General features: G+C 41.5%; 1 protein-coding gene across 1 annotated transcript in view; it reads right to left on the reverse strand.

The window, feature by feature from the left end:
* Positions 1-3,740: 3,740 nt before the first annotated feature.
* Positions 3,741-19,271, reverse strand: part of tnfrsf21 (tumor necrosis factor receptor superfamily, member 21) — a 59,233-nt gene continuing 43,702 nt past the window's right edge. The window contains exons 5-6 of the mRNA XM_008294998.1: positions 9,807-10,080; positions 3,741-6,080 (exon numbers count right to left, since the gene is read on the reverse strand). Coding sequence (XP_008293220.1) covers positions 5,851-6,080; positions 9,807-10,080 — 504 coding nt within the window. The 3' untranslated portion in view covers positions 3,741-5,850. The remainder of the gene's footprint in view (positions 6,081-9,806; positions 10,081-19,271) is intronic.

Consider the following 19,271-nt stretch of genomic DNA (forward strand, 5'->3'; position numbering starts at 1 on the left):
AATTCAGCTGTCAGTGGTTTAAATGTTGTGACTAATCCGTGTATGTGACAACAGCACGGTCAACTTGGCCAACAATAGCCAGCTCAGGTGTCTAAGAACAGAAAAATTTAGTGAGCAAATTACACAATAAATGGCTCGTTTAGTTATTAAGTCATTAAGTTAGTTAATTAGTTATTAATGTGTCTTTTAATTCAGTTGAGACAGATGAGTTGTACATAAAGGAACAAAACTTTCCAGTCTGGCTGCTTCTAGGACCTCCAACACATCCGCCACTAGATACGTTATATCCTGCACGCCCTCTATTCTTCTAGAAAAAAACAGGCCCGTTGTGAATTGGTGACTACCTGAGACATCTTTGTGAGTCCGTCAGTCTCTGGCTTGGCGCGCTGAACCTACACACCCACACACAGGTACGAGAATCTTGTTGAAAAAACTGCTCCCACCTCAGTGGGTGTAACTGGAACCACACTGACCTTTTTCAATGGGAAAATGAGGAACAACACCAATGCGTCACTGCAGATGTGTGGAGGATTGGATAAGAATCGATTAGATGTGCAGAAACGTCACAAAAGATGCAGGCGTTCTTAATTATGGAGCCACATTTGCAAACGACTTTATGATCTGTTCACACAATTTCCACATCTGTAGGTGCAGGGATTTATAGATTTGCATGGGGCTTTTGTTGTTGTTGTTGTTGGTGGTGGTGCATGATTTGCAGATCCAGCAGTGTGGTTTGCAAACTGAGAGATACAGATATACACATCACTCTGTCTGAGCCTAGAGGGCATCTGTAGTTTAAACAAAGAAAGAGGAGGTTTAAAAAAAACAAAGGAAAAAAAGGTAGGTGGAAATTATGCTATATAATAGATCTTTTATAGGGAGAAACTAGGAAGAAAAACTTCAAAATTTCTATTAAAAATACAATATAAATGGTATATATAATTTAGGAATACCCATCCATCCATTATCTATACACCCTTTAGTCCTCACTAGGGTCATGGGGGGCTGGAGTCTATCCAAGCTGACTTAAGGTGAAGGCAGGGGACACCCTGGACAGGTCACCAGTCTATTCTTCAAGTTTTACAGGGATGATATGTGTAACCATCAGAAATTAGCTATATAGAAAGCGAGATCATGTCTTTAAAAAAAAAAAAAAGAAAACACCTCTAAAATGATCAAGGACCCTACACTAGAAGCATGCTGCATTTAACATATGGCTTCCTATTAAAAGACCTATTATCCAGTAGCTTGTCTTTTTATATGTAAAATTAAGCTTCAATCCAGCATTTTCACCTTCTATATGAGATTCAGCCATCACAAGAGCTCTAAATAAATAATGTCACTTTTGCAAACTATGAAATTGAGATGAAAAGCCTTCAAAGCTGCTCAGCTGAAGTCACTAAATCACAGAGTGATAAGATCAGAACTGGGTCACTGAGTGGAGGCTGAGTGCGATACCTTCATCCTGCTGCAACTTTATATTGACTGAAGTTTGAAAACGTGTCTTGATTGCCTTCTAACTTGGCTGGCGTCTGATAATCTGACCCTGAGTGTTATGTGTTTAGCAAGAGGTTGTTGCGGTTTTCTCACACAAGTGCTTTCTCCCTCTTTGACCAGAAGGTAACAGACCCGACTCACCTATATCGGCTGCAGCATTTCTGTCGAACCTGGTGGCAACTGATACCAGGACGCTCTTTTGTGTGTGTTGGCAGGTCTGAGTGAGATTCATTAAAAGATAAAAATGTGGATGGAGGGTTCAAAATTATTTACACAACCCAAAACAATCCACCCTTTCACACAGATGTAGGCAGTGGTGGAAGAGGTATTCAGATCGTATACTCAGAGAAAAGTACCAATACAGGAATAGTCTCGCATGAAATAGCCAAGAATAAAATTTAGTTGATTCACTAAAGGGCTGCAAGGTGGCTCGGTGGTTAGCACTGTTGCCTCGCAGCTAGAAGGTCGCAGGGTCGCATCCCGGTGAGGACACCCGAGATCTTTCTGCGTGGAGTTTACATGTTCTGTAGGTGTGAATGTGAGTGTGCTTGGTTGTCTGTCTCTAAGTGTAGCCCTGTGATAGACTGGTGACCTGCCTTCACCCTGAGTCAGCTGGGATAGACTCCAGCTCCCCCGTGACCTGAGTGAGGCTTAAGCAGTGTATAGATAATGGATGGATGGATGCTTCGCTAAAATAAAAGTACAGGTCCCTTTGGTCCCTCTGACAAAACTGTACTTCATTTATTTCTATTTCATGTGTTTTAAGACCAAATTGTGGCTCAGAGTGGGACGTTCATGCCACAGTTTTTACATCATTGTTGAGCAACAGTCCTTGTGCTACATGATGTAAAAAATTCAACTTCATTTTGCATACACGTCAGTCAGTTAAATGAAAAGCCAACATAAGGCATCTTAGTAAAGTGTTGTCATGAGCTGCCAAAACAGCTTCAAAAAACATTGATAAGATGAAACTTTATTAATCGAAAAGGAAATTCTTTTGCCAGATATTGCTCAGAAAGCAAAACTACATAAGAAACGCCTAGTAGAAAAGCAATACGCTGTTAGAAGTATCACAAAATAGGTTTTTTGTTTGAGTAATCGTGGTTGGCTGGTTGTCCAAGGATGAAATGTGTACTATCCATGTATACATTACATGACATTTAAAATATAATGGTAATATCAACATTTTCTGACCTTGAGTTTGACCTTGAAATATCACCCAAGATTAAACGTCACATCCCCAGTAGGTAGCCTGTATATGGTTTCCAATATAAATGATGTGAAACTTGTGATCTCGGGTTGACCTTGAAATATCATCCAAGGTCAAATCTAACATCCCCAATAGAAAGTCCCAGCATGGTTGCTTATCTGCACCAAATACCATAAACTTACCTTACACCCTTTTGAAGGTATACAGCATTTATGAAAAAAGTGACCCTTGACCTCTAGCGAGCTAATTTTTGCTCTGATTGACCTCAAAATCTAACCATTCTGAGGAGATGCCATTCCTAGCTCACCTGTAAAATGTCAACTTGTTACACCTTAGCACTCAAGCTAGAGACTACTGATAAGGTCACAAGGTAGTAACGTAATATCACACAGAAAAATGACATGCTGCACGTGAAAAATGAAGAACTGCACATGAAAATGAAGTATTACACATGATACTTGAAGTGATATTGCAGTGATAAAGCAATATTGCAAATTACATTGATATCAGCATCCAATGTTTCGGCTGTCGTTCTGTGCTGCACCACGGTGGTCTCAGTCTACCGCTGCTCTGATGTGACACCTGCAGGAGATGAAAGGCTTCATCTATAATACTGAGCAGATTCCTCAGCGTCCTCCACCAAAGACTAGAGCACCATTACCAGGACAGAACCAGCTTCCCTGATTATTGCAGAAGATGACCACCACCGAGTGATACAAGATCTGTGGCATGGTTTTGCAGACCTTGAAAGATTTCATCTTCCTAAAGAAAAGCAGGCGGCTTTGATCTTCTTTTGCACAGAGTCTCACATCATTTTCATCATTTTATCAAATTATTCAGCGACCCTTCGTGCCCCATTGATGGGAATAAAACTCCAATAAGGTTAGAAATGTTTCACCATACAACACAGATAACCCAAACCATGCTATCAAAACACCGCCCACTGCATAACCTGGCTGCATATGCTGTGTATATTATAAAACCGACCTTTTCAAAATGATTATAAAGTTTCAAATAACACCATTACACACTGTAAGTTATGACAAATGTTTTGAGCTTTAATTCATTGATTTTTAAGAGGTTACATAGTAGTAAACATACTGGTTACACGCGTGAAATTTGATGAAATCATCCACTCAAGCCACATGTGCGTTTCACACCTCGCCCTCATCTGTTCAGACTTTCATAGAAAATAAAAAGCTTCTTCAATCCTGCAGTTTAGCGTCTCCGCGGCACAACGGAGAGTCAGATCACACATCACCGTCACCATCGTTCACATCCTGCGGTCCACAGCAGCACAACCTTCACTGTTTCTCACTCAGTCTGGAATACTTTAAATAGTCATTAGTCCAGCGTTAAAGCCCCCCTCCCTCCCCCCCAAAACTTCCCTTGTGTCAGGCCAACCGGTGAGAGTTCACATCGAGCACCACAGTAGCTCTCACGGCTCCGAACGTCGATGAGTTTTTTTGTTTTTTTGGTGGTGCTTTTTTTTAGGTCTATTATTTTTTTTAAGAAAGTACACTGGACGTGGGAGGAACTAAAAGAGTACATTGTCTTCCTCGTTTTAAATCAAGTAACCCAAGTAGACAGACTTCAAGTAGAGTATGGAGTATGCATATCTTACATCCCAACCTGGTCGCCTCGTGACACCAAGTGGGGGTAAATACAATGTGAATGCCCGTGAAAAGAAAAATCAAAACGCTAACAGAGAGAATACGACGTAATGAATTCAACTAAATATAGAAAAACGCTACGACAAAATCAAATGTTAACAGCATTTCAGAATATGAGAAAAAAAAAACCAAAAAAAAAAAACAAAGGACACAGAAAATACATATCTGCCTCTCCAATAGTAAATAGAATTAGTGCATCATTATTACATTTTAATATCGACTACATAGAGCATGTAGCAACATACAACTGAATGGAAAATAAAAAAAAAACAAAAGAATCTCTTGTGTTCTATTGTTTCTACTCAGACACTCACGTCCGACATGAAGCTCCAAAATGCATCAAGAACACTTTATCAACGCTACATTTGTTGAGGCAAACAGGGCTAGCTAGCAGAGATCTGAATGTGCGTACTGGTAGGAGTATTTATTGGATCCTGTTCGTGAGTCCAACAGTGACGGAGCTTCCAAAGCGACGTATCTAAACTGGTGTAGATATATGGCTTTGGTTCCAGAGAAGCAGGCCGGAGTCGGTCAACCCTCCTGTTCTGTTCAGCCTTCGGTAGACGCAAAACCATATATCATAATATCAGATTGGGTAAATAATACTCCTGAATTGGATTATTTTGACATGTAGTCCCATATTTTTTGATATATGGTTTTGGTTCCAGAGCAGCAGGTCAGACAGCTTAGCTAATGCTGCCACCTGCTGGTGGTTACGAGCTACCTTCAAATGATCTGCTCCAGGTACAGGTGGGTGGAAGGAAAATGGTTCATGAGGTTCGAAAAGGAAAAAAGTTCAGGCACGTGACTTACAGGTCGATCCACACCTGGGCAAAAACATCTGAGAATGTGTTACAAGAACCTTAAAATCAAAGAATAATACCAGTGTTGTAGCTTATTTACTATTGTCTGTCTAATCATTTCGCCACAATTGCTCATTTAAATCAGATTTTCAACACTGAAATCATGTTAAAGGCAAAAGCAGCCTGAATGATTGGCACAAACAACAAAAAAGAATAACACACCGGTATTATTCTTTAAACATGAAGGCATTGGCCATTTAAGAGAAAGAAAGTGCTATTTGTGTCTTTGCATGGAGTCAATACGTGTTTAGCTCCTCGCTGTTTTCTAAATTAGGAGGCTCTAGAGCCTCGCGGTTAAGGTCACAGTACTTTGTTACATTGACCGTGTATCGTGGTGGAGGATGTTGGTGCTCTGAAGGAGTAGAGTGTAGACACAGGACGAGAGAAGAAGGAAAAGAGGAATTAAGAAGCAGTAAAGAGACTCGTTGCGGGGGGTAGACACAGAGTGAACCCCGCACGAGAATCACGTGACAAACTGACATGACGAGTCAAACTCTATCAGATCAAATGTCAACCCAGCTTAATCTGAACGATACCACATGACTCATCCCTCCCGCTAAACACATTCCTTCGCATTCCCCGTGCCGATGTCTTCCTCGTTCCTCCACTATAACAGGTCGGGAAGGTGGCTGTAGACCGAGTCCAGCAGCGTCTGACTGGCCTCTTGACTCTTGACTCCGGCGATCTCAAAGAGTCGGTCCAGCTTGTCCTCGGCGGCCGGGATCTCCTCGATGACGTGCAGCTCCTCCGGGTTCAGGATGTGCAGCATGTCGTCGAAGATGGGCTGCAGGTCGCACGGGTCCAGACGCACCTGCCGGAGCACCGTGTCTTTCTTCTCTGCAGGGCGAAGCAGACAGAAGAACATCATTAGGCTTCTATTTACCTGTGTTACCTTGAACTCAGGTGTGAAGTGTGCCACAGCAGCTTGGCACTTCACGCTCAAGCTAGTTTTACTGCACCCGTTCAACAACTTTGATCATTTTAATTAGAGTTTGGTGTCATAATGAGTTTCCTGGCATTGATCCACCCTCCTTTCGCCTGACTAGACGATTGATCGATTGTGACATTGGTAGCCAAGCTAATAAACATGCTAACTGACAGCTTTGGATTACACCTAGTTTCCACAGCCTCCAAGTAGGGATGTCCTGACCAAGTTTGTTTTGATCCAGATCCAATCCAACTCATTCAATAGTTATTATCTGCCAATACCCAATACCCAATACCACTTTCCTAGATAATAAACACTTCTAGTATTGTATTGTAGATTAGCAGTAGTACCTGGTTGCGCCACCAGGTTGAGTCTCCTACTTATGGCAAGCAGAGAGCATTGTGGGAGTTCAGTTAGTAAAGGAGCACAGTGATAGAGACTTGTATGAGGCTTATTAATGTCAGAATAGCAAACAATCACAATAAAAAGCTTCAAATCTTTGTGCTGTTCTTGTAGTACAATATGCACATTCACACAGTAGACATGACAGAAGTAGCCAATTGTAGCTTTGAACTGTTGTCACATGTACCTTATGTGGCTTCTAGGGGTAAAGTGGTACCATTGTAGACCACTGTCCTGGAGCAACAGCATCCCAGCTCAAAGCATTCCTTTCTGCTTGTCTTTGATCACTACAAACATTTGTGTACAATGATATGAAGCTTTATATTACACAGTTATACTCTGAAATGAGAGCTAGGCCCCTCATTTCCAGGTGAGGAAGGCCAAGAACTTATCGAAGTACCCATAACACTTTCCTTTCTTTGCAAAAAAAAAAATGACGACTAACATTTGATGCTGTATAATGGGAGTTATTCTACTTAATTCAAGATGAGGCCGAGAATGTTTTGTGGTGCTGCTTTTTGCTTTGAGGAAATCCTGAATATGTTGGGCAAACCTCCAACACAGCAGTGGTCTACAAAGCAATTTTGAGCAGTACTGTGGGCTGTATTTCTGCTCTATGTCACTTTTATATGGATATGAGTCCTTGTGATCAAAACTGTTCATTAAAACAATGCAGAGGTAATATTTGTGTGTGTGGGAATTTTACTTTTTCCAATGAGACAGATGAATAAATGACCCAGAACTTATAAAACAGAAAGAAATTCATTTAAGATTGTCAATTGCTAGCATGTTTCAACTGTGAAGAGTGAAACCTCACAGCTGCAGCTACTGAAAGTACTGTTTCACACTTTAATTTGTGAAAAGGAGTTTACTTTTTGAATTTAAGCCATAAAATGCACCCATCAAACTTGATTTTCTTGTTGCACTACTTTGAGTCAGTCTTGCCTTTATCTGAGTTGGTGGTACAATTCATGTACGATAATAATCCCAAGAACACTGCTGTTGTGCCGCAGGAAAAAGTCTCTTAAATGTATAGGCATCTTCAATGGATGTCGTTGAAAAGCCTCCAAAAAAAATCCCGAAACATGCAATGAATTAAATTAGAGAGTATTTGTGTATAAATAAGCAATATTTGAGGGAAAAACTGGTTATTTTAGGAGTAATACCCAGAGTGACCACATGAGGGTAGTCATGAGCCACATATCAGAGTGTAAAGTGAGTTCAAGTCCTTTCCAACAAGTGTGCGGCACATTAGCAAGTGTCTGAATAATTTGTGTGAAGAATGTGAAACTGCTGATGCACTTACAAGCGACTGCCAACAAATCAGAATAATGATCAGTGTTGGCCACAGAAATCCCTCATCAAACAAAACTGTAGGGCCGGTGGGTGACTAAGGACATTCTTTTTTTCTTTTTATGAATTACTTTGGTGATTATAAACACCATTAACACGATCTGTTTTAACTAAGTTGGGCCAGCTTCAGATGTCATTACAGTATAGGTGTCCTCATATTCTAAGTTTCCCTGCTGACACCTGTTAAACACACTTGTTGCCTGCAGAAGCAGCTCCCATAGCTTTGAACTACAGCTGCATTCAGAAAGATTTGAAAATGTGTCTGTATCATAGTGACCCTCAAGCAGGATGCAATGGAGAACACAGTGGATTTTCCCTGTTTACCAAATGAAACTCTGACTGGTACTACGACTCTGGGAAAAGTGATGAATCATATATTGAGTCAGACTCTTTCAATGACACATTTTACATTCGTCACCATTTGAGTCACCTTGGGGGACAGAAAGTTGGGGTTTTCAGGGATGTAAGATAGACTGGACTGAACTAGACAGTTTTTATGCATGTAGTGAAGTAACACTGTGGTATAGATATCAGGATCGATGACCAGTTTAGAATCCTCAAACAACCCTTTGAACCTCAAAACCCATCGGTGGGTTTGAAAGGCCTGTTATTGGAAAAAAAAAAAAAAAAAGGCAACATTACACCATTTATAAGAACTAGAAACTACAAAAACAGAAAGAATTGTTGGATTTATAACTTTCCAATGGTTTTGAACTATTCATCTAAAACAAGGGTCTAGAATCCTGGTCCTGGAGGGCCACAGTCCTGCATGTTTTAGATGTTTCCCTCTTCCAACACACCTGATTCAAATGATCAGGATCATTGTCAGGCTTCTGCAGAGCTTGATGATGAGCTGATCATTTGAATCAGGTGTGTTGGAAGAGGGAAACATCTAAAAGATGCAGGACTGTGGCCCTCGAGGACCAGGATTGGATACCCCTGATTGAAAACATGCCATTCTGTAGGAAAGCTCAAAATCATGACATTGCATCAAAATTTATTTATTATGTATGTCAGGTTTTACCTAAAAAATTTGGAAAAAAATAAACAATTTCTAACATATTCTGTAAAAAAAAAAAAAAATTCTGCACTGCTCGCTGCAACAAAAAAGCCCCAAGTGACTCAGCTGCAACCAACGACAGGTGAGAAAAAATTTTAGGGACTTTTCGGCTGAACTGCCGGCAGAGTAGCAAAATATCTAAAGTATGCAGAGTTACCGTTTCATTTTCAGTATTGATAAAACCTGTGGGGACTTGGGGGAAATGCTGTAAGTGTATGTCTTATTTTGGGGGGGAAATAAATAATCAATACTTTTTTTTTTCTTCTCTAGATTTACGTCAATTGAATTTTGATTTTTTTTTTCTTCTAGCCATGGCTGTAATGTTTCCATGGAGGTGCATGATTTTATATTACAGTGAAAACTGAGCCCAGAGTGAGTAAAAATGAGACAGGGCCAAAAATAAAAAGACTTGGGGGACGGAGAATTGGGGTTTTCAGTGCTTCTAACTTCTCACTCTATCACTTTTTGTGTTTTAAATATGCATATATTGCTGTAAATAGCAATTTCTTCCAATAAAAGGGCAACTTATCTCCCGTCTTCCATCTTATTATTATACCAAACCTTTTAGCATTCGTCACTCTGGGTTGCACACAGTTGGCAACGCAATGGTCACTTTTATTCACTGTTCATCAAACAGCACTCCGAAGACACGGGGCTCTGTTCAACTCTACCCACAGCCTTCAATGCTAAATACATTTTGGGAAGCAATTTTACATTTCACCTGAGTCTAAATCAGTTCAAATTTGATTCTGGAGTCCAACACAGGCCAAGTAGAAGTTAGGTGATGGTTGAGCGAGGCGCCTCCTGTGTTACCTCTCACCTTTGGTAATGAAGGAGCCGTTCCTGCTGAGCGCGGAGTCTTTGCTGGAGGTGGAGTCGCAGCGAAGCAGCGGCTCTGACTCGTCGGGGAAGAAGCCTTTGGTTCGGTCCACCGGCGACTGCTCCACACCGCTGACCCGACCCACGCTGCCGCTGCTGCTGCTGCCGCCGCTGCCGCCGTTGCTGCCGAGGCTGGTGGGAGACTCGAGCGGCTTGTGGATGGGACTGAGGCTATGGCTTACATTCACTGAGGTCATCAGCTGGTTGATGTCAAACTGTACATATAGATGGAGAGATTGGAGGAAGAAGGAGGAAGAAAGGAAGAAAACAAGAGTCAAACATGTGGTCAACAACAATTCAGATATTTCAGATTGACATACAACTAAATACCAATTCAGGAAGAGTCCAGGGAAACAGTCAGAAGTTGAGTCAAACAGACATAAATGATTGGTTGATATATGCAACATGTGACTAAAAAACAACCTCATAAACCACTCGAAGTGCATCGACATTACAAATTTCAACAGAAAGTTACAAACAGAATATGTATCTGTAGCACTGTATCACTTTAAAATGATTCCTCCTTGTTCCTAGAGCAGTTCATTAACCTTCATCTGTTTCACATCCTTTTATAGTTTGTGTCCTTCCTTTTTTTTCCCTGTTCTGTCCTTTCGTCTTTGACCACTCAACCCTCATGCTGTGTTCTCACAGAAATATAAAGGGATGTTTTGTGAGATGGCCTCATTTACCTTCTTATCAATTTAGATGAGAAGTCTGACATGGTCTGACAATGAAAATAACACCAAGCGGCAACTACCACGATTTGAAGCTGAAGCTGCAGCTTTACCTTCTTTACGGTATTTAAATAATGACCCTTTAATGTCATTAACTAAACCCCTGAAAAGTTTCCTCTGCAACCATTTTTTGGCAAGAAAATGGATTTGCCTCTTAGCCTAGATGTAAATTGCCTCACTCTCCGATTAGTGGAGCCTGTCAGGGATGTGCGCAGTCTGAGTAAAAGGGTTGAAAGCACCACTCGGGTATGAAAAAGAAATCTTTTTTGTGCACGTTTTTGGAAATTGAATGGGTAATTGTATTATTTTGATATCATTTTTAATAGAAGTAGAGCTGGGCAGCATTTCTACTCATCAGAACCAGGCTTCACTTTGACATTTCAGTGAGACACAAAGACCAGTGTCATTACTATGCCACTAATAACCCACAGCTTCTTTGTGTCCTTTCATTTTTATCGTTAACTCTGTCTCTTTCCTATCATCCTCAGTCTCGTGTCTTTTCCCATTTTGTTCTTTATTCTGCTTCTATCTACGTGTCCCATTTGGTTTCTGTTTTCCCCCTCTATCTCCTCATCTTCCTCTGCCTCTCTTTATTCTCTCCTCCCACCTCCTTCCCTCACCCACTCTCTTCCACTCTCTCTAATGTGGTAATGAACCTGTGGTTTCAACCAGTAGTAACTGGTTTGGGGATGAGATCATGAGACCACGTCTTGTTTTTCACAGCGTGAGCCCCGTCGGGCCTAAAGGTCACAGCAGCACTGAGGTCGTTTCATTCACAAAACATTACAAATTAAATTTAACTGGACTATGCGGTTAACTTAAGAAAAAAAATCCAGTTTTCCTGCTCTGGAGAATTCAGTCTGTTATGACGGCACAAGCAGGACGTGACACAGAAACACCAGCACTGTTCTCTTGTGTTTTTTTCTGTTTTCTGTTCCATAATGTCTGGGTCGCTGCTCGCTGCTTACGTGGTTCTGACACAACAAACACACTCTGTTTCGCTAACAAAGGCAAGCTTACATATATGCACAGCGTGACAATGACACATTGACTTTCGCACAGCAGCAGACAAAAATGGAACAGATATTTTTTTTTTAAGGGCAGATGCAGAAAAACACCGAGACCCACGAGGGATGATGAATGCAGCAGAGTCTGGGGACAGGAAGTCATGCTTGCAAAAGCACACAAGCTCGACAAATCTGACTCTCAAATCTGTGACGCAGATCTAAAGTTCTTGTGGCTGCTGGTTTTCAGTCGTCTTGGTTCAGTGTTCAGCTTCTCCGTTTGGTCTGTCAGGGTAATGCCATGCTGGTACACGAACAAGACAAAACGTTTCAAAACACAAATCATTTAAAAAGAGCTCTAATGGGGGAAGACAAAGCCAATGAAGCTGTAACGTTATACCAGTTTTTGAATGTGCAGGTTAAGTAATGAAACTTTAGTGGAGCAAGAAGTTTGATATTTTACTGAAATGTAGCTCAAAACATCATACAGAATTACCCTTTGGAAGTGAATTATTTATCTAATCTTAATCTGTTCTTACATTTATATGCACATAGGTTATGAACCTTGAACCTAGAGTAGCAGTGGAATATGAGGACACATCTACTCTTTCAAGGGTTTTTCTATATTTCTAATATTTTCTACAAAGTAGAACAATGCTGAAGACACCAAACCAAACACATAACACAAAGGGAGTTATGTATAGTGAAAATGCCTTGAAAACAGCTTTGCACACTGTAGACAATACTCTAATCAGCTTCCTGATGGCATCATGTAGAATAGTTTCAAGGTAAACGCCCCGTATGTTTTGTTTTTTTAAAATCACAAAAAGGTCTTTGTGCTGTATCACATTGAGCACAACATTAAAACTGCGGAAGGCGAACCGACAAACATTGAGCATCTTGTTTAATGCGATGTTCTGCTGGGAAATCTTAGATTCTGGCGTTTATGTGGACGTTACTTTGACACATACCACCTATCTAACCATTGTTCCTGACCAAGCACATCCTCCCCTACAGTAAGAGCCCTCCCAGATGGCAGTGGCCTCCTCGCCACATCACGAAAGCTATTCTGGAGGAGCTCGAGGAACATGACCAAGAGCTTTTCCAAGAAGAATACTGATGATCAGTTATTCTAACTGGTCTGAATGGTACCTTAACAGCTTGACAGATTACCTATTTCTGTTAGGTTGCAACCTTTATAAGCTACCGCTACATAGCCAACTCACTTACAAGTCTAGATAGATAGATAAGACAAATACGAAGAAACATTCAAGTTCAACATCAAACCTTCGTTGCTAAAAGCTGCCTGGAGCAGGAGAAAGCAACATCATGTTAAGGCTTGTTCTGCTTCTATTTCTATCACCTCTTTTCTTTGTAGGCAGTGCTTTTAATATGACTGACTGAGAATTTGAAGTTGATATCCTGATGTTTTGCATGTTGGGACACCGTCTTGTAAGGAATGCGCTCACCTGCTCGGGTGTTTGTTTGACCTAAAAGTTGGTTAAATTGGTCTAATCTGATATAAAGGGGGAGAAGGAAAGAAAGGGGATTGTACTGGGAGTAACTACATCGCAACTGTATCTTGCCAAATAAGCACTGTGGCTGCTACTTCAACACTTAAACATAGTTGCAGGCCGTGCAAATCAAAACCCTGTTGCGACACCACTTCCCAAAACCTGCAGCCCTTCCCAGTAGGACGATATGCCCCACCATACCACAAGAACTGGTCCGGAACAACTCGAGGAACAAGACAAAGACCCCACAGTGTTGATTTGGCCTCCAAACTCCCCGTATCCCAATCTGGCCGAGCATCTGCTTGACGTGACAAAGCCCAAACTCACAACCCACAGAATCTGCTAACAATTTCTTGGTACCAGACACCGCAGGACACCTCCAGAGGTCCTGTGGCAATGGCCCAATGAGTCAGAGCTGTTTGGCAGCACGAGGGGGCCTACATAGAGCTAATATTTAAAACCTGTGCTTCTAAATGAGCCATCAGGAATTTCGTACTGTTGCGATACCACGTATACACCCTAAGACATGAACCAAACATGACCGACCAGACCCATCATTCAACCTTTTGGGGTTTTTTTGTTATTGCTTTTTTTGCAGGAAGTTTCGGCTTTCTCAGACACTAACAAAGCACATCAAAATGTTCTGTTTCTTTGGCAGCCAGAGCAAACACGAGAGTCTTGGGAAAGCTCCAGGTGACAACCTCATGAAGCAAAACAAAAGGTGGCTACTTTCAAGAGTCTAGCCACCAGCTAAACCCGCTTTATCCTGCAGAGGGTCGAGTGGGACTGGAGCTTATCCAGTGGAAAAGAGCAACAGGGAGAACAAGAAAACTCCCACACACAACCGACGAGCAGGTTGAAAAACCTCTTGATTGGAGTCGACCACTGCACCTCCGTTCATCATTTGAATTTTACACACATCCAAGGCTTGAAAGACCTCCAGCTGCTAGTCTTTGCAGAAAATTAGTGTAACATTTATTTATTTTGCAACCTTCTGACCTTTAATTGTGTCTCTGCGCTGTATTTAAACGGATTAAAACAGCAGGTTAGAGTGCATGCATGATGCATACACTCAATTACACGGCGCTGACAAACGTCACCAGCCCACTGCTATGAGAACAGTTTGTCCCCCTCGCTGCAGCATCACTGCCCACCCAAGTAGAGCCACTCTTTTCTGAAGGCACCGCAAGACCACACGGAGTCTCCTTTTCCTGAAGCTGGCGGCCCGTGACACAGCAGAGAGGTCACTGAGAGGAAAGAACAGTGTTCCAGAAAGCTCCCCGGACTAATGCGCGTGTGAGAGAAAAGACGAAGCTGCTGACGACCGAAACTGTCAACGCAACAGGACGGCCTGCTGGGGACGGGATCGCACTAACGCCACTCCTCGTATGTGCACACACGTGCAGACTGAGCCAGCTCGCCTCTACTTGGCAGAGTTGGCAGATTGCAGTGATATGAAGGACGCAGGGGACATGCACGCACGTTGGGAATAATTTCATTAATTAGATGAAACTCGTAACAGCAAAGAATCTCACCCAGCTGTAATTACTCCCAAAACAGATGAGCTGCTCGCTAAAATGCACCTACAACGGCGAAGCATTCTGTGGCGTCACGTTCAGCCTTTACCACTAATTTATCTACAGTATGACATTTAAAGTAGATCTGCAGTGGATAAGCCTGCTCCCCAGACTGCATTAAAGCACACTTAATGTCAAATGCACTCACAAACACATGCAGATAGTCTCCCCGAGTCGTCTTTAAATGAATCAGTACAGTTTCTGGGAAATTTTTTGTCCTTTTCCCCCAGAAAGTAATGGATGTGGTTTCATTTTATTATCTTATGAGGTCTGTTATGGAAGGGACTGAAAGGCGTCTAACGGGATCTTAGTCATAAACACTCAATTAGGGCAGAAATTGCATTTGATTGTGCCTCATTGTGGCAGGAAGGGGGAGAAAAAAAGAGTGCTGCAGTGTTGTAGCTTTTTTTGTATTCATTTCACACAGAAACAAGAGGAAAGCTGAGAAAAGGCAAAGGACAAAGACTGAGAGTAGATGGAGGATTTAGTCGGCCTCCTCCTATGAATTACAATCACTGAAACCCATTTCTTCAAAAAAAAAAAAAACAAATATAACTGTACAATGTGCATGACTATCACTTTAAAACTGGTAGAAAGGTACATTTGGATGTCAAACTAAATAAAAACAAAACAGAAATGTTTGCAATAAAGTGTGGAAAACTATATGAGCACAACTATTATCTGATTTTCCTGCACTGCTGTGCTTCTTTTTCATTAATGCTGCTGCAGCTTCCCCACATCTCAGCTTTTAACTCGGTGGATAGGAACGACATCCAAAACTGAAAATAATACCAATCATAAGAATTAAATCTTTCTATCTGTAATATTCCTCCCAGGAAAATTGAACTGCCAGCTTCCTCGGTGCTTCCCCTCACAGCGATGCAGACTCATAACTCAGGAGCTTTCAGCTTTTGGTCACCAGCCATCTTCAAATTCCGATTAGTTGGCAGCTCTTGTTCCAAAACAGAATGAAATTAAATTTTTAGAGCCAGAATTCTCAGCACTTGGCCAGATAACCGTCGAGCAATGGTATTGATCAACAAAACTGAGCACAGCAGTATTTGTGGTTTGAGATTAGTGAGTGTATTCAGTCCCTTTCAAATAGTCTTTTGTTAATATGGAGTACAATGAGTTTAAGCTTGGGTTCTTGGACGGTTGAACTTTTGCTGTGTTTGGTGGTTCCTTGTGGGTATTGATAAGGTCAGAGTCTAGGTGCTAAAAAACAACTGTAGCTCTTTTCTCCATCTAAATAATAATCCGTTCTACTAGAGTCATTAAGACATGCCCACCAACACATAGCTGATTTTCCCAGAGCTGCTTTCGTGGTGTTAAAGGTCAGTTTCGTTGCCTTCCGGAGTCTTTCTCTGACTTTTGACAGACCTGCATAAACAACCCGGACTCTGCTTTGAATTGATAAACAGGAAAAACAGAAAAGCCACAAATTCTCCATCTTTCCTCTTCGCTGATTCCTTCTGTTTTGCAGCCCTCCCCGAGGACAGGAGCTCCGTCTGCTGCAGTCTCCAACATGATGCATTCATTAGCTCTGCACAGGAGACTTATCGAAATGAAACAGCATGGCTGCTCTTTAATCACTTATTTGTACACACTGACGCCAAGGCCAAAGAAGCAGGCAGACACAGCGGTACATCTCTATGAAACATTCATTTGAAACATGAATACAACATATTTTTTTTTACTTTACTGAACTTTAATCACGAGTTATGTTGTTTGCAGATGTAAAATATGACTTGTCAACTTCTGGATAATGGTTCAGAACACATTTTGCAGCATTTGAAAAGCAAAAAGGAGCAGATTTTTTTTAGACTCGCATCAGTACCACTGTGGTGAATACGTCTATTTAAAGTCTTATTTTAGCTCTGGCTCTCTGCTCTGCAAACTCACTTCCTCGGAGGATGCCTCACTGTGAGGGGGAACAGACATGAGAGAGGGGAGGAAGGGAATCGCATCAGTCTTCTGTCTGGTTTCAACTCTCATGCAGCAGCAGAGATAAAAATAGAAACATCCATCAGACAGCTGATGCTCAGTTTTTCCAGTGGGAATGCCATCGATACTGTGACGACGCAGCGTCCAATGTCATATATCGCTGTTATGTAAAAGACGCATTGACATGCTTCCCATTAGTGAGTCACACTGACCTGCTGTGAAATGAAGAACACGCTGTTCACAGATTGATCCTGACCTTCATGATCCATCCAATCCATCCATATGCTGCACGTATACTGTATGTACTGCTCACACTTTCTCCACGCCTTTATTTAAACCCCCATAGAGCTTTTGCCTCTACAGAAGCTTCTGTTCAAAACAAGAGCAGAGCTGAAATCTCATTTCGTTCAATCAGTGTGATTCACGCTCCGCACAGCTTTTTCTTGTTCTCAACACGAAGCACCAGGAAAAGAAATGTTTGTCGAGATAGAAAAGCCTTCAGAAAAACATACCAGGCTTTTGTGTAAGGTTGCGTGATGTCTTATTCATGGGGCAGTATAGGTTAACCGATACCACAGTCATAAGGATTCAGGGGGCAACTGTGTGATAAAGCCTTTATCCAGCTTGGCCTCACTAGACTGACAAGGAGAAAAGACAGCGATAACGGAAGCTAAAGAAAGATTAAGATAGCTCCAGATTAAGAGAGGACACCCATGGAGGGAGGTAAAGACACCTGATCAACCATAGATGGGTCATCTGGAAGAGGGCATCACCAAAAACACCCAAATGACTTCAAGAAACATTACTCACAATGTTTTCAGGTGTGTATAAGGATGTTTTTTTTACAAACCCTTTGCCTTTCACTGTTTGTTCTTATTCGGTTCTTTCCCAAAAAAGGCAACATGGAAATAGATAAAAGCACCCAAACGTTACATCAGCAGGTGATTGCTCAGGTTCGATTCAAAACCAGGGGCATTAACGGCTGTTGCAACAACAGGTTTTGAGTTCTGCTGCAGGGATTTGCCACCTAATTTGGATGTTATCAGTCTGTAAAATGGTTTGTTATCACTGCACTTCATTCCCACTCTTATGTCCCAGCAGGGACCTCGTCCAACTTCCCATATGCTCAGCAGACATGTTATCGTCCATTCTGATCATTAATAAACACAAAGTAACCCAAAAAACAGTGGAAATCTCGTGTGGTTGTGTGAACAAGTGCCTGTAAAGTTAAGCAGAGTTACTTAAACTGTACAAAATGGAGCTTTGTAACATGTGGTAATGACTGTTTTACATCCCAGTTCGGCTAGGGTGCTAGATGCCTAAAAGCAGTTATTTTAGGTTTAGTAAACTCATTTATTGCTCAGTAGCATCATTGGCAGACAAAATAGGCAATACTGCAAAGAACAACAGAGCCTGGGAGTGTGGCTAAATCAATTTAAATAGTAAAATCAAAAGACGACAGACAGTGTTGTAGCCTGCTAAGAAACCTTGAAAAGGAAACAAAAGAAACAGTCTAAACTCTTTACCCAGCATGAAGTAAAAAGGCAGCAACACCTCTGTTCTTAGTGTAGCGGGAAGGAATAGAAAAAAGTTAGTTTTGGTGCCTGAATGTAACTAAACACACGGGTAAAAAAAAACAACAAAAAACAGCAAATTAAAGCAAAAGTCAGAACAAGACCTAAGTCAGAAAATGAAACTAAATATTTGGTCCAAGAAGATTTCTGCTTAATTATGAGTCCTTCATCCCCACCAGCCTCCAAATACAGACTTCTGTTCCTCTGTGTAAATGCTAAATCGCAACTCCACCGCCATGGAATGTGGCGAAAATGGAGCACCTGCCATAGTCTGGGTTTCTGGTATGTCAATTTCCTGTTTTATTTTGTAATCCTTGTGTGTCTCTTGTTGCTTTATTTCCTTTCTTTGGCTGATCTGTTTCACCTGTGTCTCGTCTCTCCATTTAGTTCTGAGTGTATAAATAGTCTCGTCTTTGTCTTATCTCAGGCCAGCTTGTACTGTTTTACCACCTCACAGTGGCCTGTTTCATTCTCCGCGTCTGTTTCTTGTTATTGTTTTGGATTTTGGAGTTTTTCTTACCTTATGCATTTGATTTTTGTTTTTCTCTGGATTACTTGGGTTCTCATCTAAACACTCCTTGATAGCACTGGTGAATGGGCCTACTGAGTCCACCAAAAGGATGAGCAAGTCCCTACCTATCCATACAGTATATATGGGAATGACATCCACTGATAACGGCTACTGAATGGTATGATAACATCCAAATTGGGTGGAGTTGGAGGCCACTCTGGAAAAAAAACATTTCTTTATGTACCGTGCTTTGTGCATGACATTAAAAAACACAGTGCCGAAGGGAAATTGCATAAAATGATCTGCGCAAGTTCATCCTGAGGTCTTCCCACTGCCTATATTTAACACACTGTGTTCTCCATAAGAGTCTTCCACGCCAAACTATTTTAATATCTGCTATCTTATCCAACATCAATCCAATTAAGGCAGACGGAAAAACAGTCGCTGGATATAATCTACTGATTATTAAGTGCTGAAGAAAGAACCGTTTATAACTGGCTGCCGCATCTTTGCTCGAACAAAAGTCCGACTGTGCAGCGCTGACCTTG

This window comes from Stegastes partitus, unplaced genomic scaffold (assembly GCF_000690725.1).
Source record: "Stegastes partitus isolate 25-593 unplaced genomic scaffold, Stegastes_partitus-1.0.2 Scaffold1014, whole genome shotgun sequence".
Classification (NCBI taxonomy): Eukaryota; Metazoa; Chordata; class Actinopteri; family Pomacentridae; genus Stegastes; species Stegastes partitus.